Source organism: Rhopalosiphum maidis, chromosome 2, assembly GCF_003676215.2.
Source record: "Rhopalosiphum maidis isolate BTI-1 chromosome 2, ASM367621v3, whole genome shotgun sequence".
In the NCBI taxonomy this organism is placed as follows: domain Eukaryota; kingdom Metazoa; phylum Arthropoda; class Insecta; order Hemiptera; family Aphididae; genus Rhopalosiphum; species Rhopalosiphum maidis.
Window position 1 is genome coordinate 6,841,267 of NC_040878.1, and position 24,592 is coordinate 6,865,858.

General features: G+C 31.2%; 1 protein-coding gene across 1 annotated transcript in view; it reads right to left on the reverse strand.

Annotated features, from left to right (window-relative positions):
• LOC113551806 (desert hedgehog protein) overlaps positions 1-17,351 on the reverse strand; it is a 41,225-nt gene extending 23,874 nt beyond the window's left edge. The window contains exons 1-2 of the mRNA XM_026954299.1: positions 17,031-17,351; positions 14,247-14,643 (exon numbers count right to left, since the gene is read on the reverse strand). Of these exons, the coding sequence (XP_026810100.1) occupies positions 14,247-14,588 (342 nt within the window). The 5' untranslated portion in view covers positions 14,589-14,643; positions 17,031-17,351. The remainder of the gene's footprint in view (positions 1-14,246; positions 14,644-17,030) is intronic.
• Between the last annotated feature and the right edge of the window lie 7,241 nt (positions 17,352-24,592).

A 24,592-nucleotide genomic window follows, 5' to 3' on the forward strand; every position in this document is an offset into this window, starting at 1 on the left:
AACGTGATAAAAAACGTAACAACGACCAATATTAAATAAACCGGTCTTTGAAAAACAGAAATTAGTTAAGATATGGAACCAATTGGCTGTACAATAATATTATGTATTGGTTGTATAGGTTCCTTGTATAAAGAGATTAAATTAATTATGATTTATTTAATTTGATTTTTTAAATATTAATTTATCATATTGATAAGAATGACACTTATTTGTTTGTGTCTACACTGACTAAAAACAAGCAGTTACATTTTCATAATAATAAATATTTTAACGAAAATCGTCTCATATAAAATTATACAAGAATAGAGACGATAATGTGCACTATTATACTTTTATCATCTATAGATGTAATTTAATATATCGACATTATTTTATTCAATAAAACTTTCATCACACTTTAAATCACTCATACACACAAATTGTTTTATAAACGTACAAAATAATGGTTTTAAATTTTAAGATAACAAAGGGAAAAATATAATAGATATATCTCTTTGTAATACGAAAAAAAAATTTAGTTAATGTAAATTTTTATGGTGAAATTTGCATATCTAAGCTCCATACAATATTATGTATTACATTTTACATAAATGTTAGAAAAAAATAGCCAAAATTATTTTAATATTTTATCGAATGTGGTGTAACGTTATAGAGCATTAAATCGTGTTTACAGGTGTATATTTTATAGTGTTTAACGATCATATTTATATACATATTAATATATTATATATGTTACCATTACGTACAAGAATACTACCGGACCCATAACCGTTCTGGTTGACCGCTCCGGTTCAGTTTCGGGTGTCAAACGCCGACAACGGCGGTGGCGGGACGGTCGAACAGAGACACGGACGCATTAAACATAATATTATATACTACATTACTACATATAATACGTATGCATAATATTATAGAGGTAAGAGGTATAATATATACATACGTCGATACGTGGTGGTGTGTATATAATACGATTGTGTGTATCAGTGTGTATGTATAATATTATATTGTACACATATAATAGTATAGTGCAGCAGTCCAAACAATGCAATTAATTGTTATGAGCGGTTTCATGGTACGCGTTCGAGCAATTTGACAGCCTTTGACCCGTACAGGTCGTCGGCAAGCTCTCATTCTTCTCTCTTTTTCCTTCATATTTATTTTTTTTTATTTTTTTATTGCCCACAGTCTGGGCACGTTTTGCCTCTTCGGCATTGTTATCATATTCACACACATACGCGCGCGTGCGTTACTGTGGTATAATATAATATGTTTAAAAACGAATTAACACGCGCGCATTCGTACGTAAACAAATAATTGTAGGTGGATGCAGAACCAATGCCGCAATATAAGAATTGTTCCTAATAAAAATAAAATCATATTGCGTAGAAAAGTAAACGTTTTGACCTACAGTAGGTAGGTACTGCAATAGATACTTATAAAATAATTGTCAACAACTGTAATAATTGTAGTATTATTACTATAGTTATTAAATTATATAATAGAAAATTGATACGTATATTTCATCTCGTTCGATGTTAAGCGATATTGATCGGCTTATTCGTCCGTATGTCAAAAATACAATGATAATCATTATAAATCGTTTCTCTTGGCCGAATCGTTTACACCGTTTTACACCGTGCATTGTTCTCGGTACGTGACTTTGGATTGATTTTCACGGCCAACAAATAAAAAGGTGTGAAAACCTGCACTGCGAGGAGCAAAAAATAAGAATGAGCCGACAGACAAATCCGTTGACGCTGGCGCCGGCGCTTAACTAAATCCAATGATACCATGTTATCGTCACGAAATCATGAACCAAGCACGTGGGGACCGTTCTGAGGTAAAAAGCAAATATTTGTAGAAAATGAACAAATAAACATAAGACGAATCAAAATGTTGTTTGATGACTTTAAGAGTTAAAAATATGAAATTAGTATTAATAGTATTCATATAGCTACATATAAATATTGGTTATTCATTCCTAGTTTTTATTTGTTTATTCACGTCTAACAAAACAATGTGACATTCAATTGGAGAAAAGTATTTTTTTTGACATATTTACGTTTTTGCCTACGGATGAGTTACGTCACAAGAAAGGGGTTTGTTTTACGATCACCATGTATACACATTTTAACTATTAGTAAGAGATGAGGACACGAGCATCTAATAAAAAAAAAATTGTAAATAAGAGACGTGTCAAACTGGGTTATATAGTGGCGAAGAAATCCGTTAATGAAATTCTGATGTAGGGATTAACATAAGCCTAGGATCCGATAAACATAAACTCATGTGTAATTAGAAACCAACGAAAAACAAGTTAACGTCACTCTAAGACAAACACGAGGAGCAAGAATGAGAAAAAACCTACCAAACATCTATTTAGCTCGCTGATGCAAAAGGTGATGTTTTGATACGAGTTCGGGTATAATTTGTATAATCCAAGAAAAAATTTGAGTAGGTGAGAAAATGTATTCTGCAAAAACACTATAATTCATAAAAATTATAATATTTAATTTGTGGTCTTATATACTACAACACGGGTAAAAACGTCTCAAATTTCGAATAATATATAGATTATATAGGTAGTTAAAACACGTTTATCCAGAAGTGTTCTAGATCAAATAATAAAAAAAAAACATAGTTATTTATTGTTTAATCAAATAATATGAAACAGTATTGTATATCATATTATCATAATGTCATATACAATATTACATGTTACATTATAAAAAAGCTGGACAGGATACAAAGACCGGGCTTTCATCTCAACACATTAAGGTATGCCGTAATTTTAAATTCCAAAGCCGTAATAAATCATCTAATTGGTGAACAAATTCTGAAAGGAGCTCTATCAAAATTGTGATTGTTTAAATTTTTGAATTTCTTGAATAAATTAAAATTTATTTGTAGATTTTGTATGCAATTATTTTTATGTGAGAAAACTTCTGTGAAAATTTAAAAGCAAATATAACTCTTCAAAATACCAACAAAACGACTCATATTAGTATATCACTAAATAATATGAGTTTTATTACTTTTTACTTTTCACATTTTACTATTTAAAATATATATGCGTAACCCTTCCATAAAAATATTTGTAAAATATACGGTTAACATTTGTCAATATAATATAAATACCCTATCATCACATAAAATCCAATTTAATATATTGCAATATAGTTTACTTTTAATTGATAAAATAATAATTTAGTTATTAAAGATTACAATTTACAATCATGCTATGTCCTAAAATGTCACTTATTATTGCTTTGTAATTTGTATTAGGTTCTATCACTGGATGGTCTTTCACTCTTCCTCCTCAAATATTTGATATTATTGTTCTTTTTTCGTTGTTGTATGTGTTAATTTAATTTATCGTATATTTATTGATTATTATTCCTTAAAGCCATGTAAATTAGAAATATTTCTTTGATAAAAAAAATTGTTTAGTACATCATAAGTACAAACAAATAATTATTAATTATTTTAAAATGCTGACTTAAATTTTTTTTTATCAAATGTTTATTGATATAATGATATAATACATATATTTTATAGATTAAACATAGATTACTTTCTTTAACATGTATTTTACTATGCTGAAATCCCTATTCTGTAAAGCATATATTTTATAAATAAATATGACGAGTAAAAATAAAAAATGATATACGTTTTTCCAAAATTACAGTAATATAAAAAAAGTATTGGTATTTAAAGACCTGTTTTGATTTACTTAATTATTGATGATGATATACAAAAAAGGTAACGCGGAGTAACATGTAATTAAAATCCTCAGGTCGGCCGTACGGCTGTGTATTTTTAATTACCTTCGCGGTCTCGGAAGACTATAAAAGAATCACTGCAGTTGTATACATATAATAATAAACTCCCGGCGGCGGTGGCGGCGGCGGCGGCGTCTAGCGTACGCATGTTTATAAATATAATATAATTGATAGTGTTGACACGAGCGTGTACAGCTAATATAGAGAATCCAGTTGACATTACACACGATGGAACGCGCGCGAGCGCCTGCGAGCACGGTGAAGAAGGTGGAAGGATGATGAAGTTTAGGTGAACGGGTAAGGGTGACGAGGAGCAGGAGGAGGAATTGAAAAAAACCAAAAAACAACAACATACAACAACGATCTCTTGTGACGGATCTGTTGGGGAATTAATAAAAAGTGTTTTATGGCTGTTTAAATGTCATGTTGTCAGTGTATGGTAACCGGTAAACTGGTCTCTCCCCCGAGAGAGCCGGCGGAATGCGTATTTAATAGCGCGTTTTAACTTATGCTGTCTGTGTGTCCGACGACAATTAGAATTCCGAGTCTGACAAAATGAACTGCTGGTGTGTTTTTTACAAGTTGTTACATGGTCGACCTGTGTGGGTTTTTTACCGCCCTCTCCTCCACCCCCCGCCGCTGCTACTACCCCGCAATGCCCACTCGCGCATGTTTGTCCACAGCCGTAGTCACCGCCGCGATGCTGCTGCCGTTGCTGTTGCCGCTGCAGCCGCTGCCTCTGCCCCATTCACCGCGGCTTTGATTTATTTACTGTTCAGATGGCCATCTCCCTAATGTGCGTCCAATATGCTGTCGATAGGGGAGAACAACAAGCACAACCGTAGAATAGGTTGAAAAGAGAAAAAGAAAAAACACAACCACGGCGACCACGATCTCTTTCTCATTACCATAATAACCCGTCCATTAGGAGAACAATAGTTATACTTAAGAACGTTTTGTTTCGGTTTTTTCTTTACGATTTAAACATTTTTTCATTATCATTATTATTATTATTCAACTACACTCAATGTCATTAATCTTGTTCGAAATATTTGGCACGGGCGCCCCTCAAATGGCTCGAATGTTATAGATATGGTTGACCCGTATTATTGAGCCCACGCGGTAGCTACAGACATTTTATACTTAACCATAAATCATTCATAACGATTATCACATTCAATTTATTTAAGTAAATTATTGATAAAAACATAAATTGATTTACATATCAATTATTGTTTATATCTTTTCTACACGTGCTGCAGAGTAAGACGTAAAAAAAAGATTTTTTGAGTGTTTATTTACAGATTGATTAATTTATATTTATAAACAAAATTAAGAGAAAAGCAAATGATTCGTCTATCAAAAGTGCACTGTAAGCACACGTTTACTGAAAATTACTAAATTTATGCCAATGAAACATTAATCGGTTTATACCTAATCATTAATCAAATAATAAATAATGTATTTATGTATATGTATATATATATATATTGTATATATAAAGTCATATTATAGTCGTATAGGTAGTAATTTATTAATAAGACGTTATAATATATGTAAGCTGTTATAGACGAGAATATTGTATAAAGTAGCATTTGTTTTAAAAAAGTTTTGTGTCAATATTTTAAAATATAAAGGCCTATATTATAATACTATGCCTATATACATGTTGTCATCATACATGATGATTATGTAGTATACAGTATTTAGAGAATTGTATCTGATTATCTTACAAATGAATAGTTAATAATTATAATACCAACCAATCTACGTGGTATTTCCAACCGTTGGTTAATATTAATCATATTATGTAAGTAAAAAGTAATCTCAACTTATTAAGACTATTGGGATATTTTTCTGTCAAAATAATTTTTTACATTACTGGCATAGTAGATACATTTTATCAAATCGCTCTCTTGGGTTTTGAAATAAATTAATATTTTATTCTTTTATTTTCAATAATTAATTTTTAATGTAATAGAAATTCATGTTTTACTTTTAATTTATAATAATTATATTAACATTAAATATTTTTAAACATACATGTCATATTAGGAATATTTAAATTTGTATAAGTGATTAAATTAAAATTTATCAGTGTTTAATTTTTAAATCTTTTTAAGTGAATTCTACAAAAACATCCCTAATAAAATTTTTATAATACAGAAGTAATTTCGCTATGGAAGAATAAATATTATTTACGTTCTATTGTATAACCAGACCGTTCATAATTCTCAATGTTTGGACTCATTCTATCACACGCCTAATATATCAGTTCCGAGTGTTCCAACCCCGTCTTCTTGTTAGGTATGAATGTAAAGGGGGATAAAGAACACGAGAAGTCGTATTTTGGTAGTTAAGAACCGTCGTAGTATCGTTTTTATAATGTGCTCGAAGGTCGCAGAAGACATGTATAATTTTATTAATGTTCCGTAAGAAATCGGAGCTGACCTTAAAAATGCATTGTCACAACATTTTGGCAAGAATCGCGTCGGTCAGCGGGTGGGACGGCAATGTAACGTTTCATTGTCCTACACTGGCCGGTCGGACACACACTGTTGTACCGGAACGAAAGAAGCGCGCACCAAAGGCATATTCCAATTGATACGGTTCGCTAAGTTTTAAAAATATTATTATTTCGCCTTTTTTTCCAATAATATTATATTTTCTATTACATAAATCGAATGGGTACACAGTTAGCGTTTTGACTTGCTCCTCCTCTCCTTAAGCCCCCTCAGGGTGACGGATCGAATTTCGATTTCACGATTGATGCACCCGCGGGGGAGACGTTGCACCTGAGTTGCCCCACGAAAATTTCATTCTACGTTTGGTCCTTTAGAATAATATAAATGGTATGTATACAATATTTTAAAATATTTTGTTAACAATGGACTTCAATTTCAATAATGTTTTAGTATGAAAAAAGACCTTCATTTTGAATGAAAACAAAATTAGATTTCAATATGTGTATATAATGTTTATTTACCTATTTCCTGCAGATACTATTAGAGGTATGACAATGAATGTAACAAAGTAGCTTTTCAGTAGCTATATGTTTTTCTTTATCGATATCCAACTGACAATACAAAAAGACAGGGTGCTACGTCTTCACGATTTATGGACGTAGGTACCTATACTTCAATTGTGTTCAATACATAACGGTACATAAATGTACATAGGTAAATGTACAGAATTTTATTTGAATTATTGCTTATTATTTTACCTTTTCAACACCCACTTCACCCAACATTCAAAATATTCCCTACGCCTTTTTTTTTTTATAGATATTGACTATTGACTTGACGTCTGAAGTGGTAGTATAGCACGCTCAATACTTAATACGCTTATAACAAAAACCAACCTCGTCATTCTTCATTATTATATAATTACCTATGTGAAATAAGTTATAAAAATTAAAATTATATTCAATTGAAAATATCAAAATATAAATCAATATTATTATGTGAATTATCATCATAAATACATTTTAGTTTGCTAGCAAAATGCATCTAAGTTTTAATTTTATTAATATGTGTAATATTATGGTACTATATACCCACATCATAACCGTACATATAACGACTTATATGTCATTTATATGTATATTATATTTTTATAAATATTTAAATATATTTATAATATCGTTTCACGCATTTCTATAATATTAATATCGATTATAAATACTATGTACATATACAAAATGGTTAAATTTTGAATAAGTTTGTACACGTTTCAATTGATGTATCAGTTTAAAAATAAAAATTCCTAAAGGCTGACTATTTATGCTTCCCGAATCAGAGAAAAATATACTTAAGTTGTACACATATTGTATTATTGATATATAAATTAGTCGCACAAGGGACACCTACTTACGTATTTATACATAATATGAGTCTTTGCTTACATATATATATTATAATTATACATTATATACTTAAATAATTCACGCGGGTATTCGATAATACGAGGCGCACTTAATAAAGTATTGTGATTTCGAGTATTATGGCGATGAGTGTATTAAAAATGTGTGTTCCCGACATATTATATTATTATTGACCGTATGTATATAGATAACTCTATAATATGTGTATATTATAATATATATATATTATATGTGTATATATTATGTATGTATTTAAAGCTGTGGTGGACCATATATATGTAGATTGAATATTTTGACTGCACGAGGTGTTTGACTCGTGACCATCAAGATGGCGGTATCGATTTACTTCATCCCCGCCCCTGTTCGATGCCCCCTGAAGGGAAACTCGCGGTGTACGATCGGTCTATGTAATAAAAGGTACACGAGTCTCAAGGCGGCGGCGCGCTAATAAACGCACCGCGTACACGGCCCGCTTTCTGTGTGTGTATATATATACACACACGAGGAGCTGTTGCAATAGAAAAAGCAACCGATCTCGGAAGGGGGAAAAAAGAAGAGGCAACCGGTTCTCTGGTGTGGTTTTTTATTTATTTATTATATTATTTTTTTTTATTTTTACGACTTCGCCGACGACGACGACGACGACGACGACGACGACTAAGACGACGACGACGATCATCGATCCTCGTGCGTGCGTGCGCGTCCACGATTTATCGTGCAGTCGTTCCCACGCCCACGCCCGCGTGTTCACGTACTATATAATATGCCCATCCGAACCACGACCGTTGCCGCCGACGCCGTCCAATATGGCCGGTGAAAGTATCCGCGACAGTCGAGAGGACGAGCGTCCAGACTACCGAGGCGTATGGGTACGCGTGCAGGCGTGCTGCGACTGCGTTTGTGAACCGACTGAGAAGCGCACGGCGGCTTGGCGATGACATCACGAAGGGCATAAGCGTGTCAAAAGTTTCGATCTTTACTTGCCCATATGATAATAATATTTAGCAACCATTAATTAAATTGCAAAAGCTATATATTTATTGTCAAATGTCATGGTAGAATTTTGCGTTTACATAATAGTGCGGGTATTTAATATCTATACTATATAGTATATAGCCATATAGGTATCTTTGATTTCCCGTTACTTGGCGTTATGCAGGTTATGCTATTTACGAAAAATCCGGAAAACATGATGGGCTAGATTTCTATGTACATAGGGTGTTCCCTAGAAAACGGGAAAATATAAAATAAATCATAAAAACGTATATATATGTATCAATTTACAATTTTTTTTTATTGGAAACAAAACTACATTATATGCCATTAAGAGTCCATAGGTTAAAATTCTTATATCTTAAAATTAATGGCCGAAGAGATTTCGGTCATATATATATAAATGAATTATGAGTCATATGAAACGAATTTAAAATTTTGAACATTAACACATAAATGCATATACAGTCATATACGTTATAATAATTTACGATACGCTATATGCCTATATCATACAAGACTATTCATAATTTTATAAGGATATTCAGCTATACCTATTTATTGCAGAATTACGTAATACTTACATATAATAAATATTTCATAGTATTATATTATCGTCCTATATCTATATTAATTAATATGCAAATTTGGTATTTTCCTAGATTTAAACGTATTCTTTATGAGTGTTATGTCTTTTTATTCAGTCGACGACCATATATACTCGTATTTTTACTTCATTAAAAATGTACATAAAAGAAAAAAAAATCGAAACTTAATGTTCAAAATAGTATATATATATATATATATATTATCTATAAATAATAAACCTGATGTATTTAATTTTTTAAATTTTAAAACCTTTATGTATTTATATATTTTTTTAACGTATAACAGTATAACTATTGTATGTATACCTCAACAGGCTACACATGCATATTATTATGGCGTTTAAACTTTAAAATGTTTTTTTAAAATACATAAAATAATGTGGGTACTTATATTATTATATATTTTTAATAAAAATAAAAATTTTGGTTTGTAAGAAATACATACATCGATTTGTGTTATACATAGACTTTTTTTAAAAAGAATTGTGTATTAATTTATAGTTGTTGACTGTTGTAGCCATAAAATGTAAAAAAGTGTTAAACATTCATGTACCGAAAAAAATATTGTAGGTATATTGTTGAATTTAAGAACCGTGAGAAACAAGTCAATCACTTAATGCTATTTATGGATTCTTGTCAGCTATTGAGCTATATGTGGTATTCGAATTCATTAAATAATACATTTTATTAATACATACCTATATAGGATATAAAACTCTGTTCCCGTGGACTCAATTACAATGCGTCCTATATGAAATCAAACGAGGTACCTATACCTATACATTTATATCCATTTTTCATTGAATGTTTTCTTTTTTTACGTTATTTTTCCTTTATAAATATATTTAATCCATTAATCTTTATAGACATCCTTTCCTTTCTAAAAACTCGATGATACCCATAATTATATAACCCATTTACCCATTTATATATATATATATATATATATATATATATATATATATAATACTTATAAATGAAAAATGAAATATTTTAAGCAATTTATTATAATATAAATAATTAAATTTTCACTATCGCTATTTCATATTAGTCGTTATAGTCATTACTACTCATTACTGTATAATTAGTAATAAACTGCAGTTATCTATGTTTAGTGCTTACCAATATTATACATACATATAGACTATATAATATATACTCACCGATGTTTAAATACAATATTATATTTATTTAAATACCTATATTGTTAACATCGGCTTCTTTTTAAATTTTGACAATATTCGATATCTTAGCAGAACATACACAAATAATGTATATATTATATTAGATAATAGATACCAATGAAAATTAATATGTACCTAATACCTATATGTAACTATTCAGTGTGAATGGTATGTCGTTATTGCATACTATGGGTATATATATATATATATATATATAGTGTTTATTACGTGTATATAGATATAATAAAAAAAAAAAAATTAACGAAACATTTTTTTCTCAATGAAACTCGACACCACTCTATTTCGTCTTATTATGATAGAGTTTGAATTTCATTTCACGTCTACGCAGCAGCAACGCGTAAACGCAATAACGCATAGTACGTACATGTACTTGGCGAATATCTACATATTATAAATATATGTCGTACAGACATACCGCAAGAGTCACAAACTCATAAGCTTTCTGAAACGTTTTAGCGTCAAACGATCGCGGGAACGGCGGTAAATTTGAGCACGACGATTGCGGTTTATTTGTTTTTTCAAATTATTCAGTCTCAACTCAATATAAGTGGTAGTTGCAGCTAGTGATGGTATAGGTATACATGTTATTATTATTGATTATCGGGTGGAAAAATAACGAAAAAAAAAAATACCAAATGTCCGTGGCACGCACGAAACGAGATGGATATTGTGTTATGTATTGTATTCACGGACGCGATTATATTATATTGCCAGGAGATCCGTATCTGCGCTGCATCGCCGCCGCGGTTGCTGCACCGTGCAACCCCGTGTGCACTTGTGCATGCGTAACGCGTGTGTGGGTATATTATACGCGTGTACGTTACATGCGTATAACACACACGCACGGCGACCGGACAGGAGAGATGACACGCGGATCCCCGCGTGTCTAGACCGCGTCCCCTGCTGCCGCCGCCGCCGCCGCCGCGCTAGCCGGGCGGCACAGGTGCGCGGCGCGTTGGTGACGCATAAACGCCAAATACGCGATGGCGAAATAACGAGACCGGACAGCCGTGAACGCGCCGGCGGCCGGGCGACGACCAACGAAAATATCATATTATATTAATATTACGTGTGTACGCGTCGCGTAGGTATATTATTATAATATTATTATACTATATGCTCATATAACAATAATAATATTTAAACGTACCCGCACCGGCGTCGGGCGGCGGCGGGGCATACGATATAATATTATAACGCGATGCGACGCCGACGTGCAGCGTGCGGCGGACAGAGACGGAGCGAATAACGTGTACGCAGGCACAGACAAATGAACAAACAACGCGTAATAACAATGTTATCGGCTTGTCGGTTCGCATTGTTGACTAGACACAAACATGGGCACGAGCCCGAATATTTTATCGTACGTATATAATAATGTGTACGCGCGCGCGCCCGTGTGTGTAAAACATAATATTATAATATTATTATTTTACGAATACCACATACGTATATAATAATACGTATACCGTAATGATATCGTGTACGTACCTATATTGTATATATATATATATTATCATTATTATCATTATTATTATTATTATTATTGTGAGCGGTGTACGCGACGAAAAAAATATTATCCAATTAAATCCGGACGAGGGGCGGCGAGGGGACGGTTTTTCTGCTGTCCGTTGCGAATTACGCGATATTTTTTTTCACCCAAATTTAAACGAACAATAGCGCGCTTATCTTTCGCTTTCGTAACGACCGTCACGCGTTTGACAACGCGCCGTACGCGGTACGCAACGCTCATGAAATAATATCATATTATATTATATTGTAATGAAATAATAATATTACGATACTGTTATTATAGTTATCACCCTACGGTAATTTTATTCGTCCGCGTTCGTGTGCTTCTGCTAAATCGTTTCGAAAACAATGCGGCCGGCGTGCCCTCCCCTCCCCCCCCCCGGCCGGTATACGACCACCACCGCCACCACCACCTCCTCGTCGACGACATCTCCAAAGATCGAATTACACGCGTATTACAATAATTATACATCTATACGACGATATCGTTATAATATACCTTTCTCCCGGTCGCCCACGTCCGACGAGAGCTGCCGAAAATCGTGTGTCGATAGGAAAAAAAAAAAAATGTGATATTAATTGAAAACATTACAACGCTTTAGCGTGTACGACGGCGACTGGCACACACACACATTGTACGCATTCGTTTTCTATAACGTCCGAATTGATATTATTTACAGTATAAACTATATGTGCGCATAACTACGTCGTGCCGTGTATTTAGTAATACCTACGCGGTGCGCGCAGTAGACGACGGCTAGACGGACGGGCGTCGCGATAGTCGTCGACGATGACGACGAGAAAGAAAAAAAAAACACTCGCGTTCGGTGCATATAATGCGTAGTATTATTGCGTACTGCTGCTGATGCTGCGCGGAGTCGATCTGTGCATACGAATGACATAACAACGCGTGAATAATAATGCGCAGGTCTCGAAGCGCATAATGTGTGCGAGTGTTTGTTACGATATATTTCGCTTTACGCGACGCTGAAAACGTTTTAGTGAAAATGAATAATCGTATTAATGACATTATGCGGTCAAATAGTTCGCGTAGAAAAGATTTAATTCTTAACTTTCTGCCGATAGTAAAAAAAATCTAACAACGTATAACGATAGATATATACATTCACGTTGCGCCGCACGTATTAAAATTATATACACAGTGCTTATAATATATATATATATATTATACAGGAATATTATCATTATAATAATATTATACGGATATACGATAGTGTACCTTTTATATACTTATATTGCGTATTATTCAATATCTAGGCATATAGAATTTCTCTAAGTTTATCGTAAAATATTTACGTGTATGTATATGCATATGAATAAACGAAGGATTTCGTTACTCGTGTTATTTCTTTATGGTCGTGCACTCGACGGCGTTATCGTCCGGGGCCGATAATGTGTCATTCCGTCGTTATGATAATAGCGCGTTACATACACATTATATAATAATATATCATGCGTAAATCTCTTACCGAGAACAGCGAGACGTGTGCATCGATGAACCCCATAATGGCTAATATTATTACGCGAAGAACCCCCGATGAGGCGACGAGTTGTCACCGGGAACACGGGGGTGCGATCCCAGCTGACAAATTTGGGTCAAGGTAATAGTTAACGCTCGGCGCAGGCGGGTGGCTCGTACCTATAGAGTCACCTAAATATACATTATTTATAGAAGGTCGCGGCGCGGATTATAGGATTGTCGTGAAAAATAAAGAAAACAAACGCCCGAAGTGATGGACGAAAACGAATTCTATCGATTAACGGGCGACCGAAGAGATGACCATATGAAGAATGCTACATACAGTATACCCTACCTATGTACAGTCATATATTATGTTATGTGTTATATTTTATGAGTGTGAAATAACACTAAGTCCGCGTCGACCGGAAGTGTTTGAACACAAAACACGCACGCGGCACACGTCGAATATATATAATGGACTTTATGGAGTACTTACCTGTACACATAATATCATTAATATCACGGCGATATCGTATTGAATCGACCTACCAACCTATACCTATACACGACAGTTTTAAACGTTGTACGAGTATATTTTATCACCGTTGAAACAAAACTTTGCGGACGAAGTAATAGATCGTTAAGGGGATGAGGGTAGCGGTAACTACCAAGTATGTGTAAATTATAATATATGACAATAATCGTCGTATTACGTGTAAAATGTATAATAACGAAGTGATAATAAAGCGTAAACCTTACCTGCGTCATCAGTCGATCGGCACCTGTGCCCTCGTCGTCTTTGAACTCGATGTCCGCGTTGTAGTTGGGTACTAGCTCCATGAACCTGGAGTCGTTGCGCTGGACTCGACCCTCTGGTGGTCCGCTGGCGGTGATTGAGTACTCGCTGACGTTGGGCTCGTGTTGCTGAAACACCAGCGGCTTCATCTTTCGCGGGTTCCGGAACTTGGACGGGCCGCGCAACGGGCCGCAGCCCTCCACGCTGACAGCCACCATCATGCACACAATCAACGTCAACGTACACCTCCACCGGTATCTGGACGCCACCGCAACAACGCCACCGCCGTCGCCGCCGTTCCTCATATCCGGCTGCCAGACACCGCATTACCGCGGCCTTTACTCATACAGCAATCGGTTGCTACACGTCATGTAGAGATTCATGCGTAAACAATAAACAAACAACGAAAGGTTTTTATGATTACATGAACACCGTATTATTATTGCAACTACTTGAGTTTAAATTTTTTTTTTTTAAATAGAGAAATCAGAGAGGATTCAAAAACTTACAGGTGATGTTTTCATATCATTAAATTTGTATAAGTAATAGTAAATCATCAAATTAAAAAAAAAAATGTAGGTAAATTTTAAACCACGCATCACTTCCGTGCACCTATCAATGTGATTAATCTTAAGTTTGTAGTTTTTAATATAATTTAAACTATTGTGAGAGAACTGGATCTTCTAAGAGAAATATACTAACATCAATAAGATATTAGATAAGATTTTTGGAGGATCTACTCCGATCTCCGTCAATTATGTCTAAATAGTCCACATACGAAAAAAAATAATATCAAGAAATACTTCTATAATTATTGCTATATTAATTTGGGCTAAGGTGAATGGCGCTAATACGAGTGCGTAATATAGAAATAACTGATCGTGCTGCATTTTATATTTTGAATTTGAAGTTATTAAAAAATATTCTAGCACCATTGTATATGTATATACTTGAAGGAAGTATAAAATAATTTTGTAGTGTAATATAAAATAATAGTTTATAATTATATAATATGGTAATCAAAATATTGAATTATCTGTTGTCCTGTTTAATATATTTTATACTTGCCTATCATTGCAGTATGTATAGTGTTACAATATATATTTTTAATATTTCTGAAGGAAATTATGTGATGTTACAGATATTAAAAGTAAACGTTTACTATAAATCTATAGGTTTATAAAGTTAAAATTAAAAAGGCGAAAAAATGAAAAATGAAACAGATTTGTGGTCGTTTTTAAAATTGATGCAATTATATGTAATAAAATATGAAAAATGTATAACAATACTTTTAATTTACCAAAATACTAATTTTTTATTGAAACAGACAAGAATTTATAGGGTATTTATTGCATTAATGGTACTTATTACAGTTTAAAAATTACAAACAGATCAGAAATTTACTATTTCTTTGAGAAAAAATTATGAAGATATATTATTTATATTTAGGTTTATTTTGTTTAATAATAAATCGATATCACCGTCATACTCGTACTATAAATTATTTTAGTCTATACAACCGTACCTAAGTAATTGTATAGTGCATTATTATTTATAATACCATGATTAAAATTGAACATTATTTTATTTTATTTAAAAAAAATGTGTCTAATCTTTGAATTATCTATAACCTATACCAGATATAGCCAAATAAACACACACACACACATATCTATAAATATATATAACTAATTGCTGTACGTGTATATTATAGTATTTTATGTTATATTCAATATTACTTTATGTACCTGGTAAATAGTATACCTAACCAACATATGTATGAAATAATATTAATGAACCTACCAATAATAACAGTTATAGATCATGTTTTTACTATTTAAATATTCCAACTATAAGATAAGATAAATAGTAACATTTCGACCCAGAATACCTAAATAATTTAGGCTATATCATAATATCATATGTAAAAGATTAAATAAAAGAATCTGTAACGGGATTTTACCAAGAACTGTATCCACAATAAAAAAGACTGTTCCCGCTGAGCGCTGAGAAAGGTTTTTTATATAATCTATTTTACGGATATGCAGACCTGCAAATAGGTACCTATATAGAACCGTTTGCAGTAAGCATCTGTTAGGTTAGGTATATACATTATATATGATTTTGTGATTTTAAATCTTTTTTTTATGTCTAGACACAGACACACAGTGACATTATGCTAAGTATCTAAGTATTCATAAGAATTCCGCTGTACTGAAAATAGCACTGAATCAATTGGATCATTAAGAAATCAGAAGATTATTATTATTGTATCATTATTATTAATTACTGTGATCTGTCATAAAATTAACGAATGATATTATAAACTGATAATTATACGAAAAAAAATAATTAATCTTGTTTAATGGAAATTGATGATGAAAAATAATATTATAATCACTACTATAATATAGTATATTAAACTACTGTTGAGTATATTAATTTTATCAAATTAATTACAAAAATGATAACATATTTTATGAATCACATATCTTTTAATTCGAAGTAATTTAGTTTATGACTAATTTATTAATTATATTTTTTTCAATATTAAAAACTCGTTATACTTTTTTCGATTAACTTTTAAAATAATAATTATTTACAGTTGTTAGAGAAATAATAATAATTTACAATTTGAATACTTTTTTTGGTTGTACTTGAAGTTTTTTTTCATTAATTACGTAGGATATTTAATCTATTCTATCATTTTGGTGTATAATACTATTATATTTTAATAATTGACTTACCTTGTGAATGCCGATTAGTGATATTTTGTAAATCAAGTTGGAAAAAAATAAATTAGTCCTAGTGGTATGCCGCACTATAAATGCGCGTTTGGCAACTAGCCGTTACCGCACGTTACACAATTCAAAATAACGAAAAAAATACGAGGTAGTAATTTTTAATTTATAAAAACTATTAACGAAACTCAATGCACGATATCAAACTGAAAATGTTAAGACATTTTTTTCAAAATGGTACTTTTCAAAACCGATCTCGGAATAAAAATGATGGAAAACTTCGAATTCGGTACACCGAAGTCGCGCCGAACCGATCCTGGTAACAAGGTCAACGAATTTGAACCAGACTCAGTGATGTTGTTGTGGGTGTGAGCCACGACTGTTCTCCCACCCCAGTATACGAAGCTCCGCCCATTTCGTGGCCGCCTCCATGTACACGAGGACTGCGTCGCGTGTGCCGCCGGTACCCGACCGCCGACGTACGCCGAATAGTCCAACAAATCCGACTGGCGCTCTTGCGGTCTTGCGGAGCCTTTTGTGCACTTCAATAGACAAAGGTGCAACGTTCGTCGATCGCCTTGCATGGTGATCCCGTGAATTGTTCTCGAGACACCGATCGCTTCCGGATCAAGTCACCAATTTTGTTGTGTCAAAATCCTTTTTGGTCATCTTAATATAAAGGTAAAGGTGTGGTAACTGCATGATATTGTATGTGATACACATATATGGCCTTTTTTCGTATAGGTACCTAAATAAAAATAACAATACCTATTATAAGTTTATATTTCGCGAAAAATCTGTAGACAGAAATGTTTACAATAACTTTTTGATTTATTTCATTGTATAATAAAACCATGCAGTAAAAAAAAATAACACTGCTTCGTCAGTTACATTATTCTAGAAAATATACCTATATATAACCTATGTATATCTTAGATGTAGAAAACTGGGTTTGTCCCTTTTATCTTCTTTTTATTCTTGTCGCTTGAAATTGATTTCTGACGTTTCCTCTTATGGCGTCTTTGCAAAACTATTATACTTGTTAATACTCACTACTCAGTATGCTATAATCCTTACTTACAATATTGACAGATATGAATTACCTATATGATACCTACTGTAGGTATATTTGCGGGTACCTACCTGCCAAAGTATGTTAGGAGGATTAATAGGGTAAATGTAACGTATCACACTATCACATAGCAAAGTATACAGCAAGAAAATAATGTTATATTGGTTGCTCAACATTATTTATGTAAAACGAAAAATATAAGCATTTAAATACCTTATAGATAGAAATTTATCATTGATAAGTCATGAATATTATTATTTTTAATATTAATTAAGTTATATCATAAAGTGGATTATATGTATAATACGGTTGTGAAATATACTTAAAAATTATATGATTGTTAATTCATGATATATAGATATATATGTACCTAATAATAAATCGTTATAAAATATATATATATATTAGCATATAGTTTGTCATCTAAATTGTAAAATTAATTATTAAAAAAAAATTAATTTTAAATTGATCATTGATATTAAATTATTAAACAGATATTATGACTATCAACGTATAACAGCACATCATCATAATATATTAACTGTACCTATTTTTTTTTTATATTTATTAAAATAATAATACATAAACCGTTATAAATAATTAATATAAAATTAATATTTAATAAGTAATATGACAGTACTATCTGAACGATTAAAACAACTTCAAAAACGTTTAACTTATAAGAGGTATACCAGTTTAATGTTTATTTATTACTAACATAAATTATTTCTATCTAATGACATAAAATTGAAATGAGGTTTCCTTGCGAGATAGGAAGGCCCTACACAGGGAGAACTGAACTACAAATTTCTCAACGACTTATGTTTGGCCTTTAGCTTTTTTATTGTAAGCATGCACGATGTACATACAACTTGCATATTTTTTAATAGCAACATATTCTCTGAATTGATAAATCATTTTAATCTTTTAACTTTGGCATTAAAACCAAAATTCACTTAAGAAGTTATGAATTAACGTTATAGATTAAAATACACAAAATCGTAAGGAAATGTAAAAATAAAAAAAAATTTTTGCTTTTCTAAATATAATGTATATTAATTTAAATGTGGATATAGTGGTGCAGCGAGTACTCTTGATAAGTGCATACTACAGAGAACTCAGGGGTTTAATTTTATGAACTTGCAATTTTTAATTGTCAATTACAAAAAAAAAAAAACTCGGAAATAAACCTTTGAATGAACCTAAGCTAATAGGCTATATTGAGTAGGCTATTGCAGTAATGAGTGCAATGAATAATTTATAATATCAAGGGGTACCTACAAATAGAAACGAATTTTATACTTAAGTAACAGTAAAAAGTTTTAAGTTTTCAGGATTAATATGTCATAGATTACAACAAAATAACTTAATTGATTAGAAAAGATCTTTTGACCAAGAATCAAAAATATTCTACTAAAAATCACCAATTTCAGAAGTAAATTCTTTATATCAAAACGTTATATGATATAGAGTATAGACGCAAAAATAAAAATACTATCACATCATTAAAACCAATAGATATCTAAAATTATATAATGTATAATTTATTCATAGGCTTTATTTCCTTTATTATATTTTAATAATAGCTATTGTATTATAAAAACATTGAAATTCAAACAAAGATGACGGATAATAAATGGATGTATAAAAGGCAAAAATAATGGAAACAAATAAGAAGGCGTTTATAATATATTGGAAGCCATACTGGATTTTTGCATCAAAACATGTGCATATACAAAGGGTGTATTTTTTATACATGAAAATAAAAAATATAATAATAAAAAATGGCAAAATTTCGATCTTACTGTATTCCATTCAAAACAAGTTGTATGTTATTTATGATGACAGGTAACTTCCGCAATATTAAATTTACTGCTATTTCAAGATTTGTCCAGTTAAACAATATTATTTATAGTATTTTCTCATCACCTCGCGTGTTAAATGAGCAATATAAAAATAAACCAGTAATATATAAAAATATAATATAAAAATGTAGGCACTATCCATATAATATAACTCATAAAAGTCCTAATAAGTCATATTTACACCATATTATGATGGCTACAAAGTCTTAAAAGAGGCAGTATGATTAAATATTTTGTCAAAATAATACCTGTATAAAATATTATTATCTATATAATATTTTTTCAATTCAATTTTAAAAAGGTCTACCCTTACACATTAATTTATTATCATAGCGTTAATCACTCGTATAGTTGTATCGTATTATCGTTCGCGCATGGGCATTTAATAAAATCAGTAAACGAATCACACTCCATAGGTGCTATGTATAAATTATTAATACCAAATTTCTAATAACATTGCCACACAAATATATAACATTAAACGCTGTAGAATTGTTGCTTCGAGTGCTTTGATTCAAATACATAATACATAAAATAAACTCTTATTATTCCCTGCAAGGTCCTGCATATATTATACATATTAAAAATATGTTTAACCTATCATTTTCAGAAGTGAAAACATATCCACGCAAGACAAACAAGGCAGTATTAAAAGTGGGTTTTAAAGTAATAAGAACTTAGAACATTTATAATGAAATTTATAGATATATACGCAATACGCATAATATTTATAGATAAACTTCGTCGTAGTTTTTTGAAACATCAAGTATTAAAATAAACAAATATTTATTGTGCCTTTTATAATGACACGTATAATCAGAATATAACAAAACTCCGATGAGATTGTCTCCGAAATATTAAATATTAACAAATTTTGTTGTTCTAATAATATATTACAGTTGATGTATCTACGTGTCTGGCATACGTAAACACTAGTAGTACATAGTACAAGCACTTGCACACTGCAGTGGTATAGCGGTATTTGTAGGCTCGCAGACACACACACACACACACACACACACACACACACACACACACACACACACACACATATTATACGAGATGTACGCACACGGTGATGTCTGTGAGAACAGAGATCGTACCCGTGGGATACCGTGACCGCCGATGTACACGCACAGGTGCTCGCTATATAATGTTTCTACCATAGACCTTATACATATACTACCTTAATATGACTAAGTATGAGGTCTATGGTTACTGCACCCCCTCTACATTTTACCTGTATGCACATAGATACATAATATTATGTATATACGTGTAATATATTATATAGTGTGTAGTATATATTATACTGTATACACGCACGTACACACGGTAGGTACTAACGTGCACAAGAAACGTCGGTTTCTCACTGATGTTCTTATATATTACCCGTCGACGGCAGCTGGGTCTGGGTCTTCGTCGTCGTCGTCGTCGTCGTCGCTATGTATAGCTGCATATAGCCGTCGTCTTTTTTACAGCGCGCTCTCGCGCTCTCCTTCCTCCTCCGGGCGGTACAGGTGTGCCGCCCGGTATCATACCACTTGCCCATTGGAAGCTGGGCGTGGTCCAAAAGTTGCTCATCATAATCATCATCATCATAATCATAATCGGCATCATCATCATTATCATAATCATCTTCGTCACCGTCATTTTCATGATCATCATCGTCAACTCTGCCGCCACCACTGCGTAATAACGGCCTGCAGAGGGTCTCTTCCACAAATATATTATACAATTTATACACTCATTCAAAATAAAACTACACTAATATATATATATATATATATATATATTTAAAACAAACGAACAAGAAAACAAATAACGTTTTTATCCACACGGATAAGTTATGGGATTCAGATCGTAGTTGTTGCATTATTTTTACACTTCACCGAGAACTTCCGTTGATATATACCATATACGTATATACTACGTACGAGGGTATCAGGTACGCAGGTTAACTCAAAAATAACAAATTAGTTCCCGCCGATATACCTATACGTATACTACTAATCGTTTGCCAGTTTGAAATTAATAATATGAATTCCTATACATTTTCCTGTATCATAAACAATTCCTATTTTCTAAACTTTAAATGTTTATAAAGTTTTAGATAAAATATTAAAATATAATTTAATATATTTGTTTTAACATTCATTATTTAAACCTTTGAATAGATCATGTTTAGGCATACAACAGGTATGGAGTTAAAATAAGGATGACGATTAAAAATTAAGAACCCTAGAAATCATAATGATATAAAATATAAAAATTGTTTTTATTTTTTAAAACATTTAGTGATTATTATAAGTAATAATACTTATATAATGTAACATAGATAAGAACTCAAAAAATAATAAAAATATAAAAAAAGTATTATAAATTGAGTATTGAATTAAAAATTACTCTACGGTTATGTATAATATAACATTTTAGATATTTCAACGTATGTATATACAATATAAGAATAGTTTTTATACTGTATAATATTATATTTAGGTACATTGTAATATAAAAACGCATATGAGTACGAGTTTAAACGTGTAATATACATTATTAAAAATAATTTATCTTTATACGAAGATTTAATAAATAATAATAATGATAATGAAATTTCATTCTGTATAGCCTGTGAGTCTGTAAAAATTGATCAAGGAACTCAGGATTATTTTTAAAAATTAAGTTCTATATATCAACATAATATCTAATATGGTTTCCATAATGTCAAAATCATAAAGGGCTTGCGCTGCTTTCGGTTGAACCCGTTGTACAGCTTGATTCGACGGCCCAAATATGATTGTACAGTGTATATATATTATGCATGCGTATATATATTTATACATAATATATATCCTCTATTACACAATAATGTTGAGATTCAATTATCACTGTGATAGTCGGCATGCATAATAATACGTATACATATAATAGACCATTGAGGAATGCAGCAGGTGTAATGTGGGACAAAATACAATTTGTGTATGTTTGGCTTCCATACTGCGTAACTAATTTCGGTCCGGAATCGTATACAGAAATATATTTCAAAAGAAAAAGATAAAAAAAAAAAAAAACGAAAAAATAAACCATAACTACATCCCTATGTTGATATTGGAGTTCCGAACTGTTTACATACCACAGTCAAAATGTAAGTTATTGCAAAATTTGCTTATGTTATTCATAACATCAAAAGGTACCGACTAATAGATAAGTTTAAGTCGTGTACGATTCTTATAGGTGTTCTATAATGAATACAGATAAGTCTAAACTTTTGAATATGCTACCATAATGAGTAGGTGCTTATAAACATGTAAAAACCAATGGCCAACTTTAAATTATTTATATGTTCTTCATTAGTTATCAGTGTATACTTTAATCAAATGTAAACTGGATAAATACATTTTTCTAAATATGCATATAGTGTGTACGATTTTTAATATACGTATACATGTTTACAACTAAAAGCTAAATTATATTATACTGAGCATGTTATTAACTAAATTATGTATCTACTATTTACTCAACTGTTAAATAATCTGTTGGTAAAAAATCTTTTTTTCTTCTTGCTTTCAGGTTCTAATGTTTTACGTGAAAATGTGAAATTCAGTATATGTACCGAAAAGAAAAATTAAAAACCTTAATTCTATATGGAAAACATTAAAGCATTTTATCAATTGGTTACTCAATGATATAGGCCCTACGTAATATTTTTATGTTATAAATTAAATTATAAAATTTTTGTTTTCGAGAAATAACATATTATACCTAAAAAATATTAATAAATTAAAGGTTATATTCTTTTTAGTAGATAAGTCAATATTTCATAAACAACAATAACCAAATTGTATTTTTCTATTTATTACAGGTCACCTTTTTTTAAAAAAAACATTTAATTCAATCTTATAAGTACTTAGTTTTTATTCATAGATATTAAAAACGACGAACAATCAGAATTTGGTGATTAATGATTATACTTACTAACTTACTATTTAGTTTTAAAAGTAATATAGATTATTTTGTTATAAACATTTTGATTATAAACTTATGGATTTTAGTGTTTACACTACTTACTGCAGTTCAAATATTAAGTCTAGAGATAATTAAAAAAAAGACGAAATTCAAAATATTTATAAGCTGTACTTAGTACATTTTCAGCGGAAAACAAGTTGACTATGGCAGTTTGCAGCTGATAGTTGGTATTTTAAGTTAAGTATATAATGAATAAGGTATTTTGTAAATACATTTAATTTCATCGTTTTAAGTTGTTATAGCTATTTATAATTTTTTTTTTTATTATTATAAAATTTAAATACATTTTGTAAAAAAAATATATCAAGTAAGTAGTTTATAAAGCGTGATAAAAACCAGTTATATAATTTAATGTAATCCACCCACTCGTATAATATGTGCACCCCATCTCCCAACTAAAACGTTTTCCAATTAATATATGCATGAGTTAGAATACTTTTTTATTGAAAAACAAAAATAAAATACAGAATATTTGTTTGATTACAAGTAAAAAAAAAAAAAAAAATAATAATATATTAATTCTTCGTAGTTATATATACATTACACACACCTGTTTATTTATGTACCTACGCACGTATTAAATTATAATAAATTAAAGTGTTGTC